Source organism: Manis pentadactyla, chromosome 3 (genome assembly GCF_030020395.1).
Source record: "Manis pentadactyla isolate mManPen7 chromosome 3, mManPen7.hap1, whole genome shotgun sequence".
Classification (NCBI taxonomy): Eukaryota; Metazoa; Chordata; class Mammalia; order Pholidota; family Manidae; genus Manis; species Manis pentadactyla.
In genome coordinates, this window is record NC_080021.1 from 184,715,707 (window position 1) to 184,741,328 (window position 25,622).

At 44.3% G+C, this 25,622-nt stretch overlaps 2 protein-coding genes across 7 annotated transcripts in view; one reads left to right on the forward strand and one right to left on the reverse strand.

The window, feature by feature from the left end:
- UBAP1 (ubiquitin associated protein 1) overlaps positions 1–7,779 on the forward strand; it is a 58,349-nt gene extending 50,570 nt beyond the window's left edge. For all 6 annotated transcript variants that reach the window (XM_036898008.2, XM_036898004.2, XM_036898007.2 and 3 more), the window contains 3 exons: positions 5,211–5,393; positions 6,044–6,145; positions 6,724–7,779. In XM_036898008.2, coding sequence (XP_036753903.2) covers positions 5,211–5,393; positions 6,044–6,145; positions 6,724–6,864 — 426 coding nt within the window. In that variant the 3' untranslated portion in view covers positions 6,865–7,779. The remainder of the gene's footprint in view (positions 1–5,210; positions 5,394–6,043; positions 6,146–6,723) is intronic.
- A 234-nt stretch (positions 7,780–8,013) lies between these two features.
- KIF24 (kinesin family member 24) overlaps positions 8,014–25,622 on the reverse strand; it is an 82,041-nt gene continuing 64,432 nt past the window's right edge. Inside the window, 6 exon segments of the mRNA XM_036898003.2 lie at positions 8,014–9,430; positions 9,432–9,542; positions 10,085–10,178; positions 11,362–13,596; positions 16,941–17,050; positions 18,868–18,939. Coding sequence (XP_036753898.2) covers positions 9,146–9,430; positions 9,432–9,542; positions 10,085–10,178; positions 11,362–13,596; positions 16,941–17,050; positions 18,868–18,939 — 2,907 coding nt within the window. The 3' untranslated portion in view covers positions 8,014–9,145.

Sequence of the window (25,622 nt, forward strand, 5' to 3'; positions counted from 1 at the left end):
GAAATTTGTCATTTTTAAACCTGCAGGTTTTAATTCTTCCATTCCTTTTTTTTTTTTTTTTTTGCTTACTACTAAGGATTGTTTAGTTTTCCCCAAAGGGAGGGAGAAGGGAAGGTTGGAACTCAGATTCTGTGTTGAAAGATGATTGATCTAAAAGCTGCAATTTGTATCACCCTGAAGAAAATATGATTTTGTCACAAAAAGGTTACAGATACAGGGAAGTTCCTTGATTTGTCACCATAGTGCAGGCTTAGTTCTTGAAGTGGTTGTTTCAGCAGCATAGAACAGCACATTATTTCATCCTAGAATAGAAATAATCAGAGAAGTCCTAGAATGTTTTGCTGTATCAGGTCAGAATTTTAAAGTGATAGCATATCAAAACGACTATATGTAGAGCCAGAAGGGTGTCTGATTGTATTGGTGGGTTATCAGTTACAAACCATAATACCAGCTATTAGCTGGTTGAAAGGTGAGCCTTGGCTTGCAGCGAATGCAAAGTTCCTGGTGGATGATAGTCTCTCTGCAAGCACTTCCCTTATCGGAGAGCACGCTGCTGCTTGTAAAGCAGCATGTACCTTGGCCCAGGTGAACTGTATAGTGTATAGCTCTCTAGTACTGGTTACCTCCTTAGGAATGTGCTTCCTCCTCACTCCTCCTGGTCAGTTGTTGGGCTCTGGTCAGCAGGATACACCTCTTCATGATACATTTTATACTTCAGAGAAATTACAAGCACTCTGGGGAAAGACGGGATCGTCAGCTAAAACTTTGCCTCTCCCTACCCCCAATTTAACATTAGAAACCATTTAGAGACCAAAGCCGAGGAACTAATGGCAGAGGTCTTTCTCAAACCAGAACATTTGAAATTCTTTGACCTGCCTTATTCTGGAGTTTCTTTTGCACCCTTCCATTTCAGGATGGAAGGGGGCTTGCTGCTTGCTGACTGGGGGACTTTCTGCCTTCAAGGGGCAGATGTAAACAAAGCTGGTGTTCTTCTAAGGAAGTCATGATTCTTAACCCCCAAGGAGCATGGATAGCCTCATTCCCATCCTGGCCCTTAGTGTGTCTGTGAGTCCCACCATGAGAACCTTTCCGAGTGAAAGAAGCACTTCCCTCTAGCTTAGTAACTTGAGAGGGTGTAGGTAGGGGGAGTGCTCAACTGGACTATACACACCCTTCACATAGGAACTCCCAGGGAAGTGTTCCTGGAATTTGGCTCTTGTTGGCTATTTTAAGCCCAGCACTTGGGTCTGTTTTCAGATTTTTATTTTATTTTATTTCTTATTTTGGTATCATTAATGTACAATTACATGAGCAACATTATGTTTACCAGACTCCCCCCATTATCAAGTCCCCACCACATACCCCGGTACAGACACTGTCCATCAGCAGATTTTGATTTTATGTTTACTGTTTAAATAAACTGTTAGAAGTTGAGAAATCCATGGGACCGTGTTGAGAGAAACAGTCTTGTTACGGGCCCTTATTCTTTCTGAGTTTAGCATAGAACTGTCTGACCTACCCCTAGCCAGTGTCTCTTCCCACTGCCTGTCAGCCCTTGCTCTCACCTGTTAAACATTCTGCCATTGGGTTCTCTTTTTCCAGGTAGGGATATATTCCTTACTCTTTCACAGTTAATTCAGCAAAATATTTCTGCTTTTTCTATTATACTTCTGAGTTATGAATGATTCATAAGAGTAGTGCCAGTTTGCTTTTAAATTGTATTTTAAATAGTTTTTGACATACAGACTCTCTAGATTTTAGGTGTTTAACCTAAACCAGTTTATTTGAATCTGTTGATTGTTTTTATGTTGCTGTTGCTTTAATACTTGTGCAGTCCTTCTCTGTCTCTAGATTTTGAAAATAAAGTTTTTATCAAATACAAGCAAATTTTAATTAAGTTGCATTTAAAAGGCTTACGTTGAAAAACAGTAGCTTTCTGCTTCATCTCTCCCCAACTCATTTTGTTTCCCAGTCAGACACTTTTAACTTTCTAAGGTATTTCTGCTGGGGTCTCTGTATATCTAAGTAAATAAGCTTATATTGCTTTTCCTAAATTTCTCAATTTTAGAGTTTAAGACTTGCTGTTTTAGGAGTTGAGGATTTAGCTCTTATAGCAGACCCTCTTTCTTCCACCCTTCCTATATCCTCCCTTCATGATACTTTGTCACAGATTTGGGGAAGGTTAACCGTTATTGTTCACATTACTATGATTGGGTAAGTGTTTATTGCTGAGCTCAAACAGCCTACTGTGAGTTTTTGTTTTTTTCAGCTTTTTTCTCATAAACTGCCCTATTAAAAAATTTGTGTTTCTTGGTACACCTGTGGCTGATTTTGTCCACATGCTCTGAGAGCCATCAAAGGCTTAATGATTTTCTCATTCAAACTTGTTGAAACATATTGGCTAACCTGCCAGTTTTTGAGTCCTTGAATATCCAAAAATGTTTAATTTTACCCTCGTGTGTGAATTTTGGCTGGATTTAGATTTCTTAATTGGAGGCCACTTTAAGAATTTTCAAGACATTGCTCCCTTTGCCTCCTCTTTTTTTCCTCCTTTACCCCCTTAGAAAAATTCTTAATTGACGTGTTAAGTTCTGCTGGTTTCTAGCATTCCTGTGCTATTTTGAGTTCTTCTACCCATACCTGCCCTCCCTGCCCCCCACAAAAAAAAAAAAGGTTTTGGGGTCTTCATTTGAAATTTACCAGTGATGGGCCTTGTTCATTCACTGTGAGCCCTCCTAGATCCTTTCAAAACTAAGGTTCAGTTCATTTTTGGAATCTGGGATTTTTTTAATAGTATGTTTTGGATATCTTTTTCTGTTTTCTGTTCTTTTTGTGGAATTCCTGTATGCTGCATGTTGGGCCTCCTTGACTATTCTGATTCCCTATCCTTTTCTATTTTCTGTTTGTCTTTATGTTTCACTTTCTGGGATATATCCTTGGCTATCTTCTAACCTTTATTTTTTATTCTCAACCTTTTAAATGTTTTACTTTGTCATATTTTAAGTTTCCAAGTGCTTTATCAGTTCTCTGTTTTGGTTTGGTCTTATGTTGGCGGCTTTCGCTTTCTATTCATGTTTAAGAGGGAGGCACTTAAGAAAACAACAAAGAAAAGGAGGGGAATGTGTGTGTTGGGGTGTGCTTGCCTATCATTAACTTCACTGTAGGTTGAAGTTTGTTTTGAAGGGAGCTCTGCAAAATGTCAACCTGCAGAAGTCTTGGGGGTTATTAACGTTTCTCCAGAGAATTCTGCTTGAGGGCTAAGGAAGGTTGGGGAAGACTGCTACAGTCTTTTACTTAATCTCCCTTTTGGTTCTTGCACCTCACTCTGCTTTTGTGGTGCCGGGTGTTCCTAGTTCTCTCTGGTGTCTGGTTCACATTTTCTAGAGAGGAAACCTTCTGCCCCCTGCAGAGGGTGGGGACAGGGTAAGGAAGGTTATGCCTGAGGGGTTTACTACTATGATCACTGACGTTGTGCCCTCGCCTTACCCCACCAGTACCTGTTGCTTCCAAATGCTGAGTCCCTCTCGAGTTTTGAGGGGCTCTGTGGACTGTGGACTGACTCACCTTTCTCCCACTTATAACTTCATTGCTTCTGCTAGTTATCATGCCTCTGTAAAGTTTCATTGAATATATTGTCCACTACTGTTCCCTTTTTTTTCTTTGACCTTAAAGGCTAATAACAAATTTAAATGTTTTATTATCATATTAGTGGGCTTTGGGGAAGGAGAATCAGTGTCAGTTTGTTGTGTTAAACGAAGTGTTCCCCTTTTGAAATCCTAATAGGCCTCTCTCTATTCAACAGCTGTTGATCAGGGCCCTATAAGTGCCAAGCCCAAAGCCAGGCGCCGGGGATTCAGAAACGCATGTAACGTGGTAACTGATGTCTAGGAGCTCACTTAATGTACTAACAATTGTGTCAGCAGTAAATCCCAAAAACTATTTTGGCTGTTGGTATTCCCAAGCCCAGGTAGATCCTCTCCCTGAAGAGAGAAAATCTTGGGACTTGCAAAATGGCCAGACTAGTGTGATCCAATCTACTCTTTAGTGACTCCTGTAACCTAATGACTGCGCCCTGCAGCTGGGCTGTGGGCAGTGTGCTGTGGGGGGGACGGTTAGGTGGAAGCAGCAGCCTCTTGAGACCTGTAGTCCTAGCTTTTCCCAGCTGGCTTTGAGGAGAGTATCTTGTTAGAGCTCTGTAATTTTGGACATGCTTCTAGGTGGTGGATTCCCTGCCTCCTAACCCCTGGTGTTCCCCTCCCTCTCCAAAGAAGGAAATAAAATTCTGTTGAAACATTTTCCATGCTTCTCGGGAGCTGGGCCAAGTTGTAAACTAGCTTGTGACCTTGTTCCATCATGGTTGGTTTTTTGGCCAAGGGAATGAGCTGCCTTCATGCTGTGGGTCTGATTCATTATCAGAAGTACTGGGAGGAGTTAATTGTGGGAATCTGTCCCCTAATCAGCCTGGAGTTAGTAAGGTATAGTAGCAGGGAACAGGCTGCCTGTAGCCAGTGCAGTAGAGGCTGGGCCTTAGAGTCCACATTCTATCCTTGAGGGCCCAGCCTGGTGTGGCTAATAGTTGTTCAGTCCTGGATGTATGAGGATGGCAGTGGTAGCCAGAAATCAAAGCACAGTGTGCCTGGTGTGGGAGAAAGGTGGAGTGCCCTCAAAGCTCTGGGGCCCTGAGCTAGCCATGTGTGGGCCCAGCCCAGTGATAGAAGTGAGAGAGAGAGACATTGTTGGCAGAGTTAGCCCTCGAGTGAGGGTTTTTGAAGTGAATGATCCCTTTAGGATTCTGAGATACAACCACCTTGGAAATGGAGGATGGAATCCCAGACAGAAATCACAGCAGTCATCTTGGGTCTCAGTCCTGTGGGTGGTCTCCAAACATGCCCAGGGGGTTGGGTGTGGAAGAATGTGACTGTTGTGGGGTTTTCTCATTCTGCAATGTGGGATGAGGGTGGGGGGATAGGGGACAGCCACACTTGCTCTATCTCCCCATCCTGTCCCTCAGCTGCAGCTCTCCTACCCCTCTCATTTCTCTTCAGGGTGTCTGGCCAGCATCCTGGCCCTTTTCTTTGAGGCAGACTGCTCAACTGGGGATTTGATTAGTGTCAAGAATGGCAAACCCCTGGACTGGGCCACTTAAGTGATGTGTCTTCTGGGGCCCACATCTTTCTTCTTGTCTGATCCTCTTGTTTCTCTACTACCAGGTCACACCTCCTAATTTCTCAGTGTCACAAGTGCCCAACACTCCTAGCTGTCCCCAGGCCTATTCTGAACTGCAGACACTGTCCCCCAGTGAGCGGCAGTGTGTGGAGACAGTGGTCAACATGGGCTACTCATATGAGTGTGTTCTGAGAGCCATGAAGAAGAAAGGAGAGAATATCGAGCAGGTGAGTGGTTGGTGGGGGTGGGGGGGCTGGCCAGTCAGGAGAAAGGCCTGTGTCTCTCCTAGAGCCCTTCAGACTCACAGCACCAGAGTTCTTTCCTGTGAGCTTGGGGGGGACTCAGGGTGCTTTGTTGGAGAAACTAGCAGTCTTAGCAGCAGTACTACTGCTGAGGGAAAGCCCTAGGTGTACTGGAGCTGCTGGACTCTTACCCAGCTACTGCTTTCTCTGCCCCTCCTAAGAGGGCTCCCTTGGCTGAGGTAAAGTCACATGTCTCCTTCCAGAAATGTTTACTCCCTGTCACAGCTACCTAGGGAGTTCCAGAATAGGGTACTGGAGTTTTAAACCTTAAGAGCATTTTCTGACTTGGGCTGTTTCTCAGAAGAATATCCTTCCCAGGCTATGGAGTCGAAATCCTAGGAGATAGGAGTCAGCTGTGGTAGAGACTCATTTGAAAAATGGCTCCTCATGTTCAGAAGTGTGTGCCTGTCTGTTCAGCAAGTAGCCGCTGAGGTCCTGCTGTGTTGGATACAGTTTAAGGTCTGTCCAGCATCTGATAGCTGGACTGGGAAGCAGACATCACACTAGCTGGTTTAAGACCCTTGGGAAGCAGAGCACTGTGGCGGTAGGTATTCAAACTTCATTTCTTTTCTTAGATTCTTGACTATCTCTTTGCACATGGACAGCTCTGTGAGAAGGGCTTCGACCCGCTTTTAGTGGAGGAGGCTCTGGAAATGCACCAGTGTTCAGAGGAAAAGGTAGGAATCTTCATGCTTCACAGGATCTCTCTGGAAAGGAGGGGCAAAATAGTCTGTCCTGGGGTTCACCCCTGGCCCACAACCCCCTCTCCCTACTGCAGATTGAGGCAGTCAGAGCATGGAATCTTTCAAGTGTCCAGATATTTTGTTAGTTTGGGTTGAAATCTAGAATTCCAGGGAAGGGAAGGGAAAGATGACCTGGGCAAAAAACCACATATGTGAGGATGACTGGAGAAATAGACACTTTGCCTAGCCTGCTCCCTGGAGAGCAGCCATTTCTGGGTTCAATATCCTGCCTTGGTGGGAATGTGACTCTGGGTGGTGGGACCTGAACAAAGGTCAGCAAGAGTTGGGACTGGGCATGGCTCCCGAAGGATGATGGGCTGTGGTGTCAACCTGTTGGCCCCAGCTTCCTCCACAGCCCTCTTCTGCTTGCTCAGGGACCTTAGAGTGGCACCTGAGGCTCTGGTGAAGGATGCAGATGCCCCTAAGCAATGCCCTATGCACACATTCATCCACTTAGCTGTGCTGTGTGGCTAGACCCCTTTCTTCAATCTGTATTCTGTTCAACCCCTTAGATGATGGAGTTTCTTCAGTTAATGAGCAAATTTAAGGAAATGGGCTTTGAACTGAAAGACATTAAGGAAGTTCTCCTCTTACACAACAATGACCAGGACAGTGCTTTGGAAGACCTCATGGCTCGGGCGGGAGCCAGCTGAGACCAGGCCCAGCCTAGGCTCTGCCACGGAACCACCCCTGCTGGAGGCCCTGAGGCACCTACCTGTGGGGAAGAAGGGACATACTTCCAGATTTTCTTTTGGGGATGAAGGTCAGGTTTGGAGACTGTGCTTGCCCGTCTCTATGAGCCTAGGCCCTGAGCTGGGGAGAAAATGGGGAAGATTTGGGTACGTGAATGCCCCCAGAACTGTTCTGGCTCCTTCCATATTAAATGTATTTGTATTTTGAGAAGTGTCCTTCCCACTATGGTCCTCCAGAGAGACTTCCATGTTCTTTCTGGGGTCTGTATGTCCTCAGCCGAAACCTGGCCTAGGTGCCGAAAGGAGTCAGGGAGAACAGGTGGGAGGACCAGACTCTCTGTGCTGCTGTGGGGCTAGATGCTTTCTTCCCCTGCACTGGTGGACTGACTTCTAGTCCAACTTGAGTGCAATTGAAAGGTTCTTCCAGGGTTTTTCTTTTTCCCCTTTTAACAAAAGTCTCTTAGTGTTACACTGGTTCTGCAGTGTCTCTGCAGTGCAAAGAATGCCCTTTTCCCTGCGGGGCCCTGAGTTTGCCTCTCTTTCAGGCACTTCACCATGCTTCCTCACCCCAGTCTTTCTTTTGGCTTGGTTTGCACCACAATCCTGTGCTACCCAGGAATTTAGAGCCCCCTGCTCTAGGAAACAGTTACCAGTTTAAGAAACCATTGACCCCTTCCTGGCACATTGAGTGGGGGAGAACTAGGCTGCGATTTAGTTGCCCAGCATTAATGCCACCTCAGTTCTCCTTGAGAACAGCCTCTGTTCAGCCCCCTGCTCTAGGATGACATCGCGCCTAACACCTAGTCATAGAAATGAGTCTCTTTGGTTTGTTTTGTATTATGTTATACATCATTAAAGATCTAAATACAAAGGCTATACCGTCTTGATGAATTTAAAGTAATTTGCTAACTATTTTGATTCTTCAGAAAGAACTACTAATAAAAATTTTAAAGGTATGTCTTCTTGTGATAATTTCTTTATTGCCAAGGGCTGTTTTACTGAGGGCTGGGGGTGAAGGGATTGCCTAGGGATGGAACAGGACCTAACCATTTTCTGTCATTTCTGTAGTTTCTTCCTGCTGTAGGCCTGTGGGACCCAGGAGCTGGTCTTCCAGTCTGCCCAGGTTTGTGGTTGGCAGAGGCAAGCCCCGACAAGGGTCTATTTAAACGTCACCTTGCTGTCTCTGGGCAAAGGGATTATGCCTTCCTGAAAGACTGTGGAGGTGAGATAGGCTGGGCTTTTGGGAGAGTCTCCCAGTAATGAGGGAAAAAAATCCCTTTTCCTGTGAGCAGAATCAGACATTTATGTGCTCTTGAGACATAGGCAGGAGTAGCTTCAGACTGCTTCACCAGCTCTATTGTAGCTGATATAGAACTAGATTTATCCCTAAATATTCTTCTTATACTTCATACCATCCCACAGGCCTTGTGCTAGTATCCGGGAGTGAGGGTCTCTAATTTTCAGTGATCCATGTGAGAAGAGGCTGCAGAACCTTTGGGTCAGGAAGCACCAAGCTGGAAAGACGTTGCCCTCTGGTGGTCTGATCAAGTATGGCAGAGATTGTAAAAGTGGTCGGGTTGCAGAGCTGCCCATCTCTGCCGCTTAAATTCCCTCATTCAATGCCAAGATACTGAACACAGACCCTTGAGAAGGGGAGATCCTGGGTGAAGGTGAGGGCAGGAGATGGACTGGCCTGAGATCCTCCAGCTCTTCAACTTTCCCATGAGGGATGTGTGTGGCAGGTGAGGAGTCTTAGGAACCAAGAATTGCCACAGGAGAATGAGGGCTACTGGCCAGCAAAAGGCATAGATGGGAAGAGAATAAATAATAATGCAGTGATTGACATGGGCACCCTCTTCTGTGTCAGTACTGGACTGCAGGCAGGGAGGGGAACTGGAGGCATAAAGCCTGTCCCATATCTGCTGTTCAAGACACGTCAAAGTTTATTCATTTTACATTTTCAGAAGCCAACCTAATGTCCCAAATCAATCTCCAAGGGCTGATGGGGCAGAGCTCACTCCCCCACTCCACTAGCACCGCTGTTTGAGCTTTTGGCCAAGTCTTAAAGAAAGGCACTGAATTTGGCTGAAAAGCCTGTGGGCTGAGCATGTTTCCTTCCCAGATTGTGATCTCTGACCGCTAGGTTACCACTGGCCACTGCATCCTCTGAGCCTCAAATTCAGAAAGTTTTTTAAAGTGTTTCCACAAACAAAGAATGAGTAAGACAAATTCTCTTCCAGCCCTAAAGAAAAAGGAGGGGGCATAATAAGTTCTTTGCGTGGGTCTGTCCTTTCTTACAGATGCTCCTGTGCTGGGAACTGAGGGACACTGGCTTGGTCCTGAGAGAGGAGCTGGGGCCCAACCAAGGCCATGTGTGGTTGAGGAATGGGTTCTGGTATCTGCAGGGAGGACCTGGCAGAGGCCCATCCAGTCCCTGAGAGCCCAGCACAGCCTCCTGAGCTGCCCCTGCCACCCTAGACTGGACCTTGCTCTCAGACACCATTGTTTTCTTGGGGGCTGCAGTAGGCCTGTGGCCCATGGCAGGCAAGGTACAGCTGCAGCTGGCTCCTCAGACTCTGGATGCACTGGGATTTCAGAACCATGATTTCATCCAACTGGATCACAAAATCTTCAAAATTCTGAGAAAGGAAACAAAGGACAAGTGGAAGCTTATGCTCTTTGTGGCCCTCTACCAGAGCTACTTTTCTAGTCCCTTCTCTTACAGGGACATTTCTGAGCCCAGGCCTCTTTTCCTGGAAAACCTTCAGGACAGGTACTGTGGCACAAGGTAGGGCCAGCTTCTGTGCATTTGAGAACGTAGAGAGGTATGTTGCAGGGCAAAGCGGTGTTTTTGTAGAAGTACCTCTGGTCTGCACATGGCATGTCACTGTTGCTGTCACAGAGAGACCCCAGCAAGCCACTAGGAAGGCAGAATGAAGGCGGACAGAGGCTGGAAATGTTTTAGCCTTGAAATGGGCAATAAAGCACCGTTTCCCACCTGTCCTTGCACCCCTTCAACTATCTCAGAGGGATGGCAAGAATAGGCTCAAGGCCTCACCAATGGTTAGAGTGTGATAGCAGACCCTTACCCCACATGTAACCACAACAGATAAGGGCGACCATCAAACTTGCTGCTGGCTAATTCCCAACAGCCCCTGCATGTCCTGCCAAGACCACTTACATTAGGAACCAGTTGGCTCATCAGGGTCTCCTCCTTGAAGCCCAGCTCCGCCATTTCATCCAGCTGTTCCTGGTGTGCTTGGATGACCTCCTGCCTGGGAATACCAGAGGGGACACTATGATCCTCTGGGCCTTCTGTTCTCCTGGACAGCTTTCTGGAGCTGGGCCTCATTGCTAGGCCAAGAGCTGCCTCTACCCAAAGTGGTCAAGGCTCTGACCAGGGCCAGCCCACCACCACCTCCCACCTCATCTATTCTTAGGACTGTTAAGAAACTAAGGAGTACCAACAAAATACTGGGAGAGGTGGGCTTCTCAAGCTGCCTCCTACCTCCCCAGGTACACTGAGGGACAGGCCTGGGTGCTGCTTCTACATCAGTGCTGCCTGCAGCTCCCTGCAGAAAGGCTCAAGGATACGACACTTGGCACTGCTGTCATTGAGTGGGGGAGGGGGGTCCAGACACCAAAGCCAGGGGGTTTGAGCTAGAAGCTGGAGGCTCTGCCTTTTTGTCAGACCCTGCTGATGGGTGGAGACCATTGGAGACAGACAGAGTATCCACCTGAGACAGGCAGGCACCTCACCTGTGTGTTCCTGAATGTCCTTCTCTTTGTTCATGGCCCTGGCCTCAGCCCAGTGGGCAGGAGGCTCACAGCCAGCCTGGCAGCCAGCCTGGCAGCCAGCCTTGGTATCAGGAGCCCTAGCAAAAGGCTGTAACCTTACAGGATTCCCACAGGCCATCCTGCTCTCCAACTCCTGGGCCTCTTATGTGGAGGGGGGCCCTCCAGGATCTCCCCACCTCCTGTCTTTCACATCCTTTGCACTGCCATCTCATCTCTGCTGCATCGCTCAGAGCATCCTCGTGGAAAGCAGCCAAACCCCGTTTTTCACGTTCCCCATCTTGGAAGGTACCCAGGCGGTCTTAGCTCTGGGGTCACAAGGCTGCAGCTGCATTGTCTCTGGGCAGCACTTCCAGGAACACAGACCAGACAGAATGGAGAGGAGGATTCTGATCTTAACCACAGGTCATATGCTTGCTTAAGGCTTTTCTAGGCTGAGGATCCACCCACTCTGACAGACCTGCTTTAATAAATTATTCCTGCTGTTCGTGTCAGACGCTTTTAGGCAGGCTCCCTTGAGAAGCTGGACAAAGCCTCTCTCACTGCAGTATAGTTCTGACACTGAGCCAACTACAGCCATTCCCATCATAGACAAAACAGTAAGCTGGAGTAGGAGTAGGGGCGCCAGAGGGAATCAGGTGTTAGGGAGAAAGTCTGACTTACTGTGCATGCCCTAGGGTGGGCTGATGGAGTGTCCTTGCAGTCTTGGGAGAGCAGCTGGGGACCAGGGGAGAGCCTGGCTTTGCTAAGCACCTGGGGATCGTCCTGCATTTGAGCCATGTAATGTCCTCATTGTAGCAGGGCAACTTGACAGGGTCTGTGCGCACACCTGGCTCCTGCCGATAGAGCCCTGTTGGATGCCTTCTGTCCTGGGCCCGGGGCTGGTCAGCCACATCACTACTTCCTGTTTGTGGAATGAGTGTAGGCTCACAGTGGGGTACCCCACTATGTGTGTTGGGGAAGGGCTTTCCTGGGAAACTCTGGGAGCTGCCCAGCTCTGTCCCCTCAGCATTGGCATCATACTGTGCTCTGTCTCCGTGTTGCTGGGAGTAGAGTGCAATCTCTCTGCTCTGGCAGACCTCCCCCAGGTCAGCCTCCCTGTTGGGCAGCTTGTCAGCTGGGTGTTGATGGATGGGTGATGGGGACAGAGCTGGAAGATCACCACCAGGCTTGTTGTCAGGGGGAGATGATGACAGCCACAGGTGCCCAGTTGCTAAAGACACTGGCAGGACTGCCTCTTGATCACCAGATGACCCTGTGTAGCTCCCAGCTGGCCCCTTTGTACCCACTGCCAGTAGACTGTGTGCAGCCTCATCCTTGGCCAGATGGTCCAAAGGAGGAGAGCACTCATGGTCTAGGTTCTCCAGGAGGGACACAGTGAGAGGAGCCATCAGTCCAGAAGCACATTCGGAACACGTGTCTAGTTCCCCTCTAGAGCCTTCTCCTTGGAAAGGGTTATTGTTTTTCATTGTTCTGGTTGCCAGAGCCAGCCTATCTTCGCTGACTTCTCTCAGAGGTGTGCTGACTGGGTCTCTTTGGCCTGGGTATCCAGGAACTGTAACTTGGCATAGTGAGAAAGTGAAACCACCTTCCTCCAGGGATGATGAGCTGCCCTCAGCCTGCCCAGGACCTTCACTTCTGAAGGCATCCTGTCTGAGATCAAAGGCTGGGCTGCCATCTGTTTTCTGGCTACATACAAAGTCTACCTGTGAGCAGTAAGGCTTCTCTGCCAGGTTCTCCATTGGAGAAGACCCTGAGGAGGTGGAGTCCTCCTCTTTGCTCCAGTCCAAGGGCACCGTACTTGGGCTGTGGCCATAATTCAGTGCTGCTCTTCTGTGGCTCATGGGGTCCCTGGAAAACATCCAGTTTCCTCTTTGACCATTATCATCTGTCTGAGGGCTGAAAAACAGACTCAGCTGCCTTTCAGCCACCTGCTCATCAGGACCTTGTTCCCTCTGATGAAGGAAGAATGAGCCTTCATTAGTCTCCAGGGTGTTTCTCTGCTTTGTGGTCCTCTGACTGGACACATGTGAGAAAGAATCTTCACTGAAATCACTGTCATCAAGGTCCTCAACTTGGGCTCCATCACGGTTCTCGGAATAAGAGCAGGAGGAAGGAGGGGCCTCACTCTGGAGCCGCCCCTCTAGGGTTCTGTACTGGCATAAAAACCTTTCCAGTGGCTGGTGCTGTAACTTCTGTTGGAGGAGAGGTGGCTGCTGGAACTGCTGGTGATAAAAGCGTAAATGTTCCTCCCTTTCCTGCTGGTGTGGAGGGATGCTTGTCCAAGCCTCAGAGGCTGGCCTGGCAGGCATACCTGCCCAGCTGCCCTGACCGTACTCTGCTAAGTGGCAGATGTTGCCAAAGGAGAGCGCAACTTGTGACACAAGCTGCTTCTGCACTGGCCGCGCGGTCGGCATGTTCCTGCACTTGGAGCGTGGTTTGCCATGCACCAGGCCTTCTGGGCCAGGGGCCCTGCTTTCCCCCCTGCTGGCAGTTTTGTTGCCAATTTGATTTTTCTCAGAGTACAGTGGAGTTGACTCTTCTGCTCTTGTTTTGGTTAAATGTCCAGACCGTATGCTCCCCTTGACAGGGCTGGGTGGAAGGACCCACTCTTGGGGAGAACTCCCTCTGGAGCCACGCCTTTTACCAGGGACTTTGGGTAGAGATGCAAAAGGGATGTTGGGTGGATGGCTGGCCAGAGGACGGGCCTTCCCTCTTGTGGAGCCAGGTGCCATGGTGAGCGACTGCTGAAGCCCCAGCTTGACTCGTTTTGGAGAGCACTTGTCTGGTGGGACCACAGCGGGGGTCTGAATTTGTTTCGGAGAAGAGTTTCCAGATGTCCTATTTCGACTGGTAGCTGAAGTGCTACACTTAATGCCTTTCTTTAGTTCTTTGACCCTGTAAATGACCATTTTATGTTAAATATATACTTTTGCATATTTTATATTCTTTTTCTACAGCTTTCAGGGAAAACAAAAACCAAAGAAAAGTATTACAAGGATTTGGAGTTTTCTTATCTGGGAAAGAATAAGAGGAAACGGGGAGATTTGTTTCAGCATGAGATACCTCTCTTTACCTAAACAAAAAAGTCTGGTGTCTTCCCTGAGGGTATAAACATGCACCTAACATTATATGATCAGAAGAGTGTTGCAAATACCACAGTCCCATGTGAGGGACAGGCCAGAGGACCTAGTCTCAGAACTATAGTACATCCATGTAGGGCCCACGCCATGCTCCTATAGATGGGCCAACTCAGGAGCCTGGTGTCTACCACTCACCTGCTGTTCCACAATCAGAGCCCACTTTTCCTGCAGACCACTTTCTCTCTGGCTTCTCTGAGAAAATGAGTTCCCTCAAACATGCTGGACAGTTCAGGAAGCAAAAGCCCTCTAGCAATAAGCTGGTTTGTACTAATTACATTAAGGGAAAAATGATGTGTCCATTCCCAGGGTTTCTCCACCTTAACACTAGCAGTATTTTGGGCCAGATAATCCTTTGTGGTGGGAGCTGTCCTGTGTACTGTGGGATGTTTAGCAGTGTCCTTGGCCTCTAGCCACTAGATGCCAGTACATTTCGCCCCAGTCACAACAATCAGGTGTTTCTGGATACTGCCAAATGACCCCTGGGAAGATGACAGAGAACCACATTCTAGTCCACAAGGGAATTTTAGAGAACATGGAAAAATCCAGAATTAGGTCTCTGCTACGATTCAGTTGTCAAGATCAGTCTCTTACTCTGTAATAATTAAAACAGTTTAAGAATTTGGAATTACAAAGAGACATCAATTAAAAATAGTATTCTCCCGTGGTTTGCAGATTCTACATTAAAATCTCCTAGAAGAGAGTAGTACTTATAACTGGGGGCTCCCAGAAAATGTCTTTTGCATTGTTTTGGTTTTAATCTAATCCTCAAAGGTAGATAAATGACCCCTCTGGCCATTTCTAAAAACTAAGATTGTAAGCCTGACACTAAGACTTGATTTAAATCTTCCCTTTAGGGGAAGGCAAGGCAGGCAGGTAACAAGGCTAGGCAAAGAGAGAGGTAGGATGTGACTAAAGATACAGGAATTGTGTCCATGGGCCTTTTTTAGGTGTTGCAATACGGTGTATATACACGGAAAGGGCTGAGAGGTACCACAGCAAGTCTACTTCCTGTTATAAAAATCTTAAGTATTTTAGTTTCATTGAGAGAAATACTACAATTTTCTCCTAGGAGTCAGAGTAAATAATCTAGAAAGCCTGAAGAAATCTTAGATGTAAGTTGGTCATTGATGCTAAATGCTTCCAGTGTACTCTGTTACCAAAATCACTCCTGTCACTGAGCAATCTTCTGATATGGTTGTTAGGGCTCCAGCTGGAATTTTACTTTTGGACTATTTAAGCAACATTGCTCTAGCATGTGGAGAGATGAAACTTTTCAAGCAGAAAAGGAAATTTTTAAGCAATAAAATAATCCTCACCCTGTGTGTATGTAGGTTGTTACCTCAAATTAACTTCATTAGACTAAGCACATAAAACAAATGGCTTTCATGTTTATTTTCAATAATTTATCAGAGACTGCTTCAAATGGAAGAGATTATTTCTATTGCACTTTTTCCATTTTTTTAAAACCAAAATGATTTCAAATAGTTTCTCAATTATACTCAGTATATCCCCTATGAGAAAGGTTTATTTTCATCTTCCTTTACTGAGGTGCTGAGAGGAGATTTCTTGTTCTCTGTTCCTAATGATGAAGTTCTTACTTCAAGCAATTGTATATCTCCCCCTTGAGGAAACTTGTTTGGGGGACCTATTAATATCACCATTGTTAAGTTAATGTATATTGAGTGCTCACTATGTGCCCAATGTATGCTAAGCCCTTCCTACATATTACCTCATTATTTCACATAACACAGTATTTCACAGAACACATAATGTAGTAGGTGCTAATATTATCCCCTCTCAGATAAGTAAACTGGGTCCCAGAAAACCTGCCCAAGGTCATGTAGCTAGTGGCAGAGGCAGAGTATTGGCCCAGTCCGACTCCAGGGCCCACTCTTGTAACCACTTTGTAAACTCTCTCTCCTAGTTAAGTGAGATAAGGTACAAGGAGGGACTCATTCAAGCCCTGACAGCCAGGAGGGGCTCCTTTTATTCACAAATATTTATTGTGTATCTAATAGGAACCAAGTACTGTCTGGGCAGTAGATACAGTGGGAGAAAAATACAGTCAAGGTTTCCTGTTCTCATATAACTTAAATGATAGCTCAATTTTCCTTCCGTGTGAGTTTCATAAAATATTCCTCAATAGGAATAAAGAAAAAAAGTAACAGGTTTTCCTCAAACAGATTGCTAATCTTGGAGATAGCTTCTGGGAGACCAAAGAGAAGGATGGAAGACAGGACCAGGCAGCAAAGCAGCCAGAGGGAAGGATGGTAATAATAGCATCTTCACCTGCTGTAGGAGACATACATAACCACAGGGTGAGAGATGAGAGAGAGCGTAGCAGACATCAAAGTAATCCTGGAAAGCGCTGGCCACATGGTTAGAGGTGTTAGCCTTGCCACCAACTCCTAATGTCCTCTTTTAAAGGTCCTGTACTTCTCTGGGCCTCAGTTTATCCTTCTGTAATACATCTGGGTTGGTCTTTTCTGGACCTACATAGCTGTAAATGCTCCTGCCCTGACAAGTTAAACAGATATTCTGTCCTTTACTATTAGGGCTGAGGCTAGCAGGAAAAAAACTCACTGAGTCTTCCACTCCGGAGAAATATTTCATCTCCCACTAGCCATTTAAAAGCCACTGATGGAGCTGTCTCCTGAACCAGGGCATGCATCACCTTTTTGTCCTATTCACACTTGTAAAATGGCAAGACCTACCAGGTCACATTCTTGAAATTACCAATTGCACATTCTACTGGTAGTGGGATCATGGCCCCAAGAACCATGTGGAACTCAAGGTCAGATCTCTATGTGTATATGAGACACACACACACACACACACACACACACACACACACACACACACACACACACACACACACACACACACACACCTGCTACCTGAGAGCAACACACACACACACACACACACACACACACACACACACACACACACACACACACACACACACACACACACACACACACCTGCTACCTGAGAGCAACTCACCAGTCAGCATAGCGCAAGGTATTCAGAGTGTGTTCAGTGGCGCGCGCACGCGCACACGCACACACACACACCTGCTACCTGAGAGCAACTCACCTGTCAGCATAGCGCAAGGTATTCAGAGTGTGTTCAGTGGCCACGTGGCTTGGTGAGATGTTGGCAATCATGCAGGTTTTGGCATTGCCAATGAAAGAGTCCTTTAGGACCTGCCCAAAATAGAAGGCAGGTCCATGAGTCAAAGGGTATATTGATTACTTATTGTGTGCAGGACAGTGGGCCAGAGTCACCCCTTCTACAAAAAAGCAATTCACAAAAAGAAGAAATGCAAATGATCAGTTAACACTCACTTCACCACTAATCAAAAAAAATGCAAACAAGCCATTAGAAAAACGAATATATTTCACCCACAAAATTAAGAAAGACTCATGAGGTGAGCAGCTGCCCTGGTGAGAGTCTCAGAAAATGGGCACTTTCCTACACTGTTACACCACTCTGGTACCATGTGCCAGGAACTGGTAAAAGCTTTTGGGAAAACAGTTTGGCAGTAAGTCTCAAAACATAAAGAATGTGCACACTGTTGGCTTGGCAGTCATACTCCCAGGACTTTATCCTAAAGTGGCATTGTTCATTTGATTTAAAGAAATGTACACACAGGAGATTCACTACAACCTTACCATAGTAATAAAATTTGGAAAATCTAAGGGTCCATATAAACAGGGAACAAACTAAAAAGTTGTAAACTGAATGTAACACAGCCACTAAAAATAATTATGTATAATCTGTACTTAGGTACATGGAAAGATCTAAAACTTATCTTTGAGTGAAAATGGTGAATGATTCTATAACTACAAGTAGATCTATGTGTGGATGGATATGTGGGCAGAAAGATGCCTGGAAGGATGTTTACCAAAATGTAGCAGTGGTTATTGTAGGGAGGTGGGATTTTCAGGTGCCTTTTACCAATTTCTTTGTATTTGTATGTACTGTTTGAAATTTTAAAAAATTAAATACGAACACATTTTCTGGGATTGGGGGATTTGTTTTAAAAACGTAACAGAGCTAATGTCAGAGTCAGGACTAACCACCTGTAAGAAGGGCTTCCTGGGTCCCTGGCAGAAATAGTGTTTGAGAAGACACAGTCTAACTCACAGATCACTAATTCTGACTAGGAAGGAGCTGTATTATCAGAGGTTCCTCCTCAGGCCCTGTTAAGCTGCTGGTCTAGCTGTACAGAGTGAAAACCTTTCCCTGAATACAAAGATCCTCACTTAGACCAAAGTGCTACTGAGTCTGCTCACTGAACACAGGACTCCATGCAGACAGGAACTCGGGGCATCCATAAATGTCTCACGGCATTTGTTTGTAGGCAGACCCCTTCATAGACCACTCTTCTGCAACCATTATAGATGCTCATCTATTGGTGTTTTCCACTAATAAAGAAGTATATATTCATGACAGAAAAATGGGAATTATCTATAATTCTACCATTCAGAACATGTGCATAATTTTTCTGTATGGCTTTTTGCCCCTTCATTTCATATTTTTAAACTATAGATCTCAGTCATCTTTCCTATCAGTACATGTCAAAAATCTATCTCATTCTTTTAACTGCAGCCGTTATTTTTTTTCTTGAACACTGGTCTTACAGCTAACAAAGTACCAAGCACAGCTATCCTCTCCCCACTTCCGTCAAGGGCTCAGAGACTACACTAAATCAACGGGTTTCCTTACATTAGAAATGAGCAGAAAGCTATTGGGTGGTGATCAGAAGAGCACACTACTGCTGCCCCTGGGGGAACCGGGCTGCTTTTTTCTGCAGCATTATCTGCCTCAGGGTGCCCCTTTCTCCTCCTAGGCTGAGATCTCCCGAAAGGAACATGAGTCCTCTCTTTGCCCTGCTCGGACCCGGCCTAGCATTATGCCTTGCTGGCAGTCGGTACTCTGCTGAATGAACACATGAATGAAAGAAGGAACAAATGACTGAACCAGATAGAACAAACTCAAAGCTCACATGTAACTTTACCTGAGTTAATTTGCTTTGCCTGAAGGGAGTGTGGGTGTGTTCCTGATCCAATGCTCTGATACATTCCTTCAGCTGCAGAGTGGTAAAATAACAAGCATATCAAATATCACATGTAAATAGAGAGCAACAGATCAGATTTTTCTATAAACCACACAGGCAGTCCTCCAAAAGGAAGTCAAAATGCCCTGGTAGTTTCTTGTTCAACAAGAATAATCAAACTAGACCAGAAAACATCATCCTGTGTTAACTATGCCCAGTTAAGGGACCCTCTACTTAAAGACTGTGATCCTAGGATTAGCCCTGATAGCAGGGAACAGACAAACCTTCTTCACAGGTCCCAGAGTCCAAATTTATGTGTTGGCAGTTCTTGCTTGCCAGATCCCTTTCTCTCCTCTTCTCACATTATCTCAACTATAGATATACTTCAGAAAATACACCACTCCCTGTGCCTCCCTGCTTACACATTCACATCTATAGGTACACATTCAGATAGAAATGGTCTGAACGGGGCAGGAGAAATTGTAGAGTCAGAACTGTGGAGAAATCATTCAGGTCTACCTCCTCATTAAAAAATAAAACAAAAAAATAGGGACTGTGGCCCAAAGACAAGAGCATGCCACTTACTCCTGGGCAGAATTCCTTCAAAGTGCTCAAAGAAGTGCTCACTGGACATCCCTAGTGCCAGCAGAAACTTGGATGTCAGCCTCCAGGGGCAACATGCCCATCAGAAAGAGCAGGAAGAGCCAGGGTGTGGGGAGGATAAGAGGAGAGATCTATTTCTGAGCCATGCGTTTAAGCTAAAAGGCAGTCAATGAAAAGGAAGGGAGGGAACTGGATGGAAGGAATCCTTTGGAAGTACCAGTGCTGGGAGTTCCCTAGGAACAGGTAATTAGCCTTGAGAGTTCTCAGTGACAGCCATAGAGATCTGAAACTGACCCCTCTCTAGCCAAGAAGCTTCAGCCAAGAAGGTACAAGTACCCCCCACTTTTTGAAAGTTCACATTATACCACTTTACTTTTAGGAAAGATCTAGATTAGTACCTGTTTTTGCTAACTAAAAGAAATCTGAAGATTTTCACTTTTACAAAAAAAGGCAAAAAGTGAAACAGCATTCAGCATTTGTTTTGCAGCAAGCTGTTTAGAGGCAGTGCATCCCAAGCAGTGAGAGTGGTACCACCAAGCTTCTGCCCCAAGGACCACACTCAGCATCCCAGAGTCAAGCTGCCATAGCTCTGAACTGTGTATGTGAGCATCTGTGCTTTATCTCAATTTACTTTGTGCATCTGTTAGCAAGATGTGTCCTAGAGTATCAGGAAAGCCTGAGAGGTTTTTTTTTTTTTTTTTGAGAGGGCATCTCTCATATTTATTGATCAAATGGTTGTTAACAACAATAAAATTCTGTATAGGGGACTCAATGCACAATCATTAATCCACCCCAAGCCTAATTCTCATCAGTCTCCAATCTTCTGAAGCATAACGAACAAGTTCTTACATGGAGAACAAATTCTTACATAGTGAATAAGTTACATGGTGAACAGTGCAAGGGCAGTCATCACAGAAACTTTCGGTTTTGATCATGCATTATGAACTATAAACAATCAGGTCAAATATGAATATTCGTTTGATTTTTATACTTGATTTATATGTGAATCCACATTTCTCCCTTATTATTATTATTATTATTTTTAATAAAATGCTGAAGTGTTAGGTAGATGCAAGATAAATGTAGAAAACATAGTTTAGTGCTGTAAGAGGGCAAATGTAGATTATCAGGTGTGTGCCTATAGACTAAGTATTAATCCAAGCTAGACAAGGGCAACAAAACATCCACGGATGCAGAAGATTTCTCTCAAAACGGGCAGGTTGAGGTTCTAAGCCTCACCTCTGAGAGGTTTTTTTTTATTAAAGTATTGTTGATATACGGTCTTATATTGGTTTCAAATATACAACACGGTGGTTCAACAGTTACCCATATTATTAAATCTTCACTCCCTCTAGTGTGGTCACTATCTATCAACGTAGTAAGATGTTACAGAATCTTTAACTGTGTTCTCCAGGCTATACTACCGTCCCTGTGACCAACTTATATTGTGATTGCAAATTATTGCGCCCCTTAATCCCCTTCTCCCCCTCCCACTGCGTCCCCTCCTTTTGGTAACCACTAGTTCCTTCTCAGTGTTTATGAGTCTACTGTTATTTTTTTCCTTCTGTTTTGCTTTGGTTTTATACTCCACAAGTGAAATAATTTGGTATTTGTCTTTTTCTGCCTGGTTTATTTCACTGAGCATAATATCCTCTAGATCCATCCATGCTGTTGCAAATGGCAAGCTTTCTTTTCTTTTTATGGCTGAATAATATTCCATTATGTATATGTACCACATCTTCTTTATCCATTCATCTACTGATGGACACTTAGGTTGCTTCCATATCTTGGCTATTGTAAATAGTGCAGCGATTAGCACAGGGGTGCATATGTCTTTTCAAATCAGGGTTTTTGTTTTCTTTGGGTAAATTCCTAGGTCAAGTGGTATTTCTATTTTTAGTTTTTTGAGGAACCTCCATATTGCTTTCCACGATGGTTGGCACCAATTTACATTCCCACCAACAGTGTAGGAGGGCTCCCATTTCTCTGCATCTCTGAGAGGTTATATTTTAGGTCTGGGAACACCCAACACTTTCTCCATGTAAATTAATGGTAATCACTTCTTCACTTTTTGCCATTTTTATAGGAAAGATTTCACAGGAATGCTCTACTTTCAGATACTGGGGGAAAACTGCAAAATGGAATTTTCTCTTTTATTATAGATCAGTCCAATATCATGAAACTTAAGCATAGAGAAGATTCAAAAGGGACGAACAGGTAACTAAATCCTGCCTGAGTTGTACCTACCCCTTACATCCTCAAATTCAAGTGTGGCCATCAATCTCTAGGAGCCCTGAAATCCCTTTAGCCCTGCTGAATCAGCATAGGAAGTACACTTTACACGGAGCACTAAGGGAGTCCCAAGGGGAATACTCAAGGAAGAAATAAGGGGCATCTCTGTGCTCCTCACGAAGCCCAGGATTTTGATCCTATTCTAGAAAGCTTATTCCCAGGCCCCTTTGCATGCTATCTCCCATGTGAGAGAGACATAGTCAAGTCCCAAAGGGTTGTATGACTTCAAAGGTACTTCTTTCCAGGTTTGACAGTAGATTCCTGGACTATGGTTTTAAGTATGAGAATCACTTGAAACCAATATAAGATTGTATATCAACTATACCTCAATTAAAGAAAAATAAATAAATGTGAGAATCACAGATATTTACTTGGAGGCTGTGGACCCTTAGCCAATTCACTAAACCCATCTGAGCCTCAAAATCCTAATCTATAAAGTAGAATAAGAGAACTTGCTTCATTTATCCCACAGAGTTGTTGTAAAGACTAAACTGACTAACATATAGTAAATGCTCAAAATATATTGGTTCCAGGGCTCCTTGGAGAAATGGTTGATTGCAGGGATAGGGCAGGGGAAGTACAAGACGAGTGTGTGATACCTTGTAGTGCCAGAGGGCAAAGAGATGTGCAAAAAAAGGATAGGGGCATATCAAAAGGATACAGAAGCCAACCTGAAAGAGCTCCAATGGCAAAATTTGGGATGGTTTGAGAAACAAAATTATGATAGAAATCGATTACAATCTAGCAAATAAAATAAATATCCATTTACTATTATAAATAATGTACCAAATAAATAAATTGGAGAGAAAGGACAGCTCTTTCATCCAGCAGAATTCCAACTAATTAATGAGGAAAGAATGATGGGAATGGAAAAATCCCAGCAGGTAAACACCACAGTAATAATTTTTGCAGGTAAAAAACATCAATGGATGCCAAAATTAGGCAGTGAAAGTGTGCTGTAAGCAGGACATTTGCATAGTTTCAAAGTATCTCCCCATAAGATACTTATTAATAAATTATAAAAGGAAAAATAGTGACTTTACAGCAGAGAAAATGAGCCCAAACCCCCATAACTAAGTGACTGAGGTTAACATTACCTGTAATAAAACAATATATTGGTATCATGCACTACCTGATATGATACACTGAGAAGGGTACAACTTCTGTAGTACTCCTCTTAAAAATTCATTATCTCCATCTAAGCATCAGAAAACATCAGGCAAACCCAAATTCAGAGATATTCTGCAAAATAACTGTCTAGCATTCTTCAAAGATATTAAGGTCACAAATGACAAAAAATGAGACTATGGAAACATGACAGCTAACATTAATATAGGATTCTGGACCCAGAGAAGAACATTAGTGGGACTACTGGTGAAATTCAAACAAGGTCTGTTGATAGCAAATAAGTTCCTGATTTAATTTTACTATGGTTATGTAAGATACTAACATTAGGGAAGCTGGGTGAAGGAACACTATATATTTATTTTTTGCATCTTTTTTAGTAAATCTAAAATTATTTCAAAAAAAATTTTTTTAAGGTACTGATTCTCTCATCTATCTCAGCCTCCAAATTTATCCCTCATGAAGGCTGGAAACAATGTACCTAGCTGGAGATTAGTCCTGATCAAAAGGACTTAAAATAATGTGGAGGGGCAGACCCAAGGCAGCACTGTTCAGCTGTAAAAAGGAATGAGGAAGATCTCTATATCCTGGAGTGAGCTCAGGATATTGTTTAGTTAAAAAAGCAAAGTGCAGAATAGTGTTTACAACTACTTTTTTTCCCCCCAAGAAAAGGGGTGAATACAAACATACATAAAAGGAGAAAATGGTTCTCTAAGGGGAGGGAAGTAACAGGGTTGAGGGGACAGGGATGGATACTAGACTTTTCTGAATATGGTTTGTTTTACAATTTCTACTTTAACTGAATATGAAATTGGTAAGCTTAAACACATAGAAAGAATTATATCAAGCAACTTTGCAACACAATAATATGACTGTACATCCCTAGTGGGATACAACCTAAGAGTAAAAAGGAAACCGCAAAGAAATCTTAATCTGAATTCAATAATCATATTATGAGTAATAGTAGCACTATTTTGAAATATATTGAAGTAGAGCAAAAAAGTTATATTAATGTCATCAGGAGCTAAGAATTTAGTATAAGAGAAAAGGAAGAGAAATATAAATTCAAAAATACTAAGTAAAAAACCCTGTAATCTTAATTTTGAATTGATTCATTAGTATGAATCACTGATATATTTTTCTCTTTTGAAAAAAAATATATTTTCCTAGTTCTGTACATCAAAAAGGCCTAGAACTGTTAACCATTTTACATTCCCACCAGTGATGTATGAGGGGCTCCAATTTCTTCACATCTCTGTCAATAGTTGTTAATACCTTGTTTTAAATCATATCCATTTTAGCAGGTGTGTGGCAATATCTCACTGTGGTTTTAATTTGCATTTCTGTAATGATGAAGATGTTGAGCATCTTTTTGAAATATTTAAAACTATAAAATAAAATCTGCTGGTAAGGATCACTATGTAATGATGCAATGGAATATTAAAATAATGCTGTATTTTTAAAAAATGGCCTAGAAGCAAGGACTAACCAAGGGATAGGAAGCACCACCCCTAGTATCCCTAAATGGTTTCTAAATACCAAGGCTTGTTTCCCTCTAAAACCAAGGCTTATTAAAGGAATAGCTGATTCAAGGTCTGGGGAAGAAAATGTACAAGATAAGTCTGGAATATTTTATCATATCAGAAAACCAGGAAGCTATCAGGGACTAGTAGGTCTGGGTCAAAAAGACACAGGAACACACTTGAAAAGTCTCTCACTGGCCAAAGATGAGCAACTTAAGCAGCAAAAATAATTATTACAATGAGTTTATAATAACAAAAAACAAATAAAAAAGTAAAAAAAAAAAAAATCTCATTGGTCATGTTTAGGTTACCAGGACACTAACTCATTCTGAAAACTAGTGAGTGAAAGCAAAGAATCAAGCATTTATCCATTTATCTTGCCTTCATATAGTATGGATTATATCAGGATAATCAGAAAGTTGAGGGAAAGTTCTTTCCAGCTAATAAACACAGAAGGAATATTAGAAATAGAATATCGGGAGAGGCTCAAGATTGCAGGGTGGAAAGGCAAGATGGAAACCTCCTCCCACACAAACACAAAGGAAGCAACTACAGCAAATCAACTAAACCTGAAAATGAACTGAAGATGGCAGAACACACCATCTACACATGAAGAAGAGAAGACCACATAGAAAAGGGTAAAGTGGCAGAGACCTGACCAAATGGGACCGAAGCCCTCCCCCAACCCCAGCCCACAGGCAGGAGGAAGAAGAATGGAGCAAGGAAGAAATAGGTACCCAGGAACTCTGTGCACCTGGCCCTGGAGCTCTGGGAACACAAGTCCACATTGCACTGGCTTCTGGTGATTAGTGGGACTGGACACCAGGGACAGCTGGAACACTCAGAGGCTGAGACACCAGCTGCCTGTGGAGGACAGGCCACACTCCACTGGACCCACAGAGACCCAGCACAGAGGCAGAAGTTTGAAACACTTGCAGGCACTGGGAAGACAGCCAGAGGGGTAAGGGTTGGATGGGCTGTTTCTGCAGGAGAAAGAGTAGGTGGGCAATACCTCCCCAGCTCTTCCTCAGCCCAGAGGGTCAGTCTCAGGAGCCCCAGGTGCTCCATTCCCCTCACTGGTGGCTCAGCTCTGAGGCACCTCCCTAACGCGCCAACATGCCACACCACATAGCCCAGCAACGTTGAACTTTGCTGCCAGTTGGGCAGAAGGAG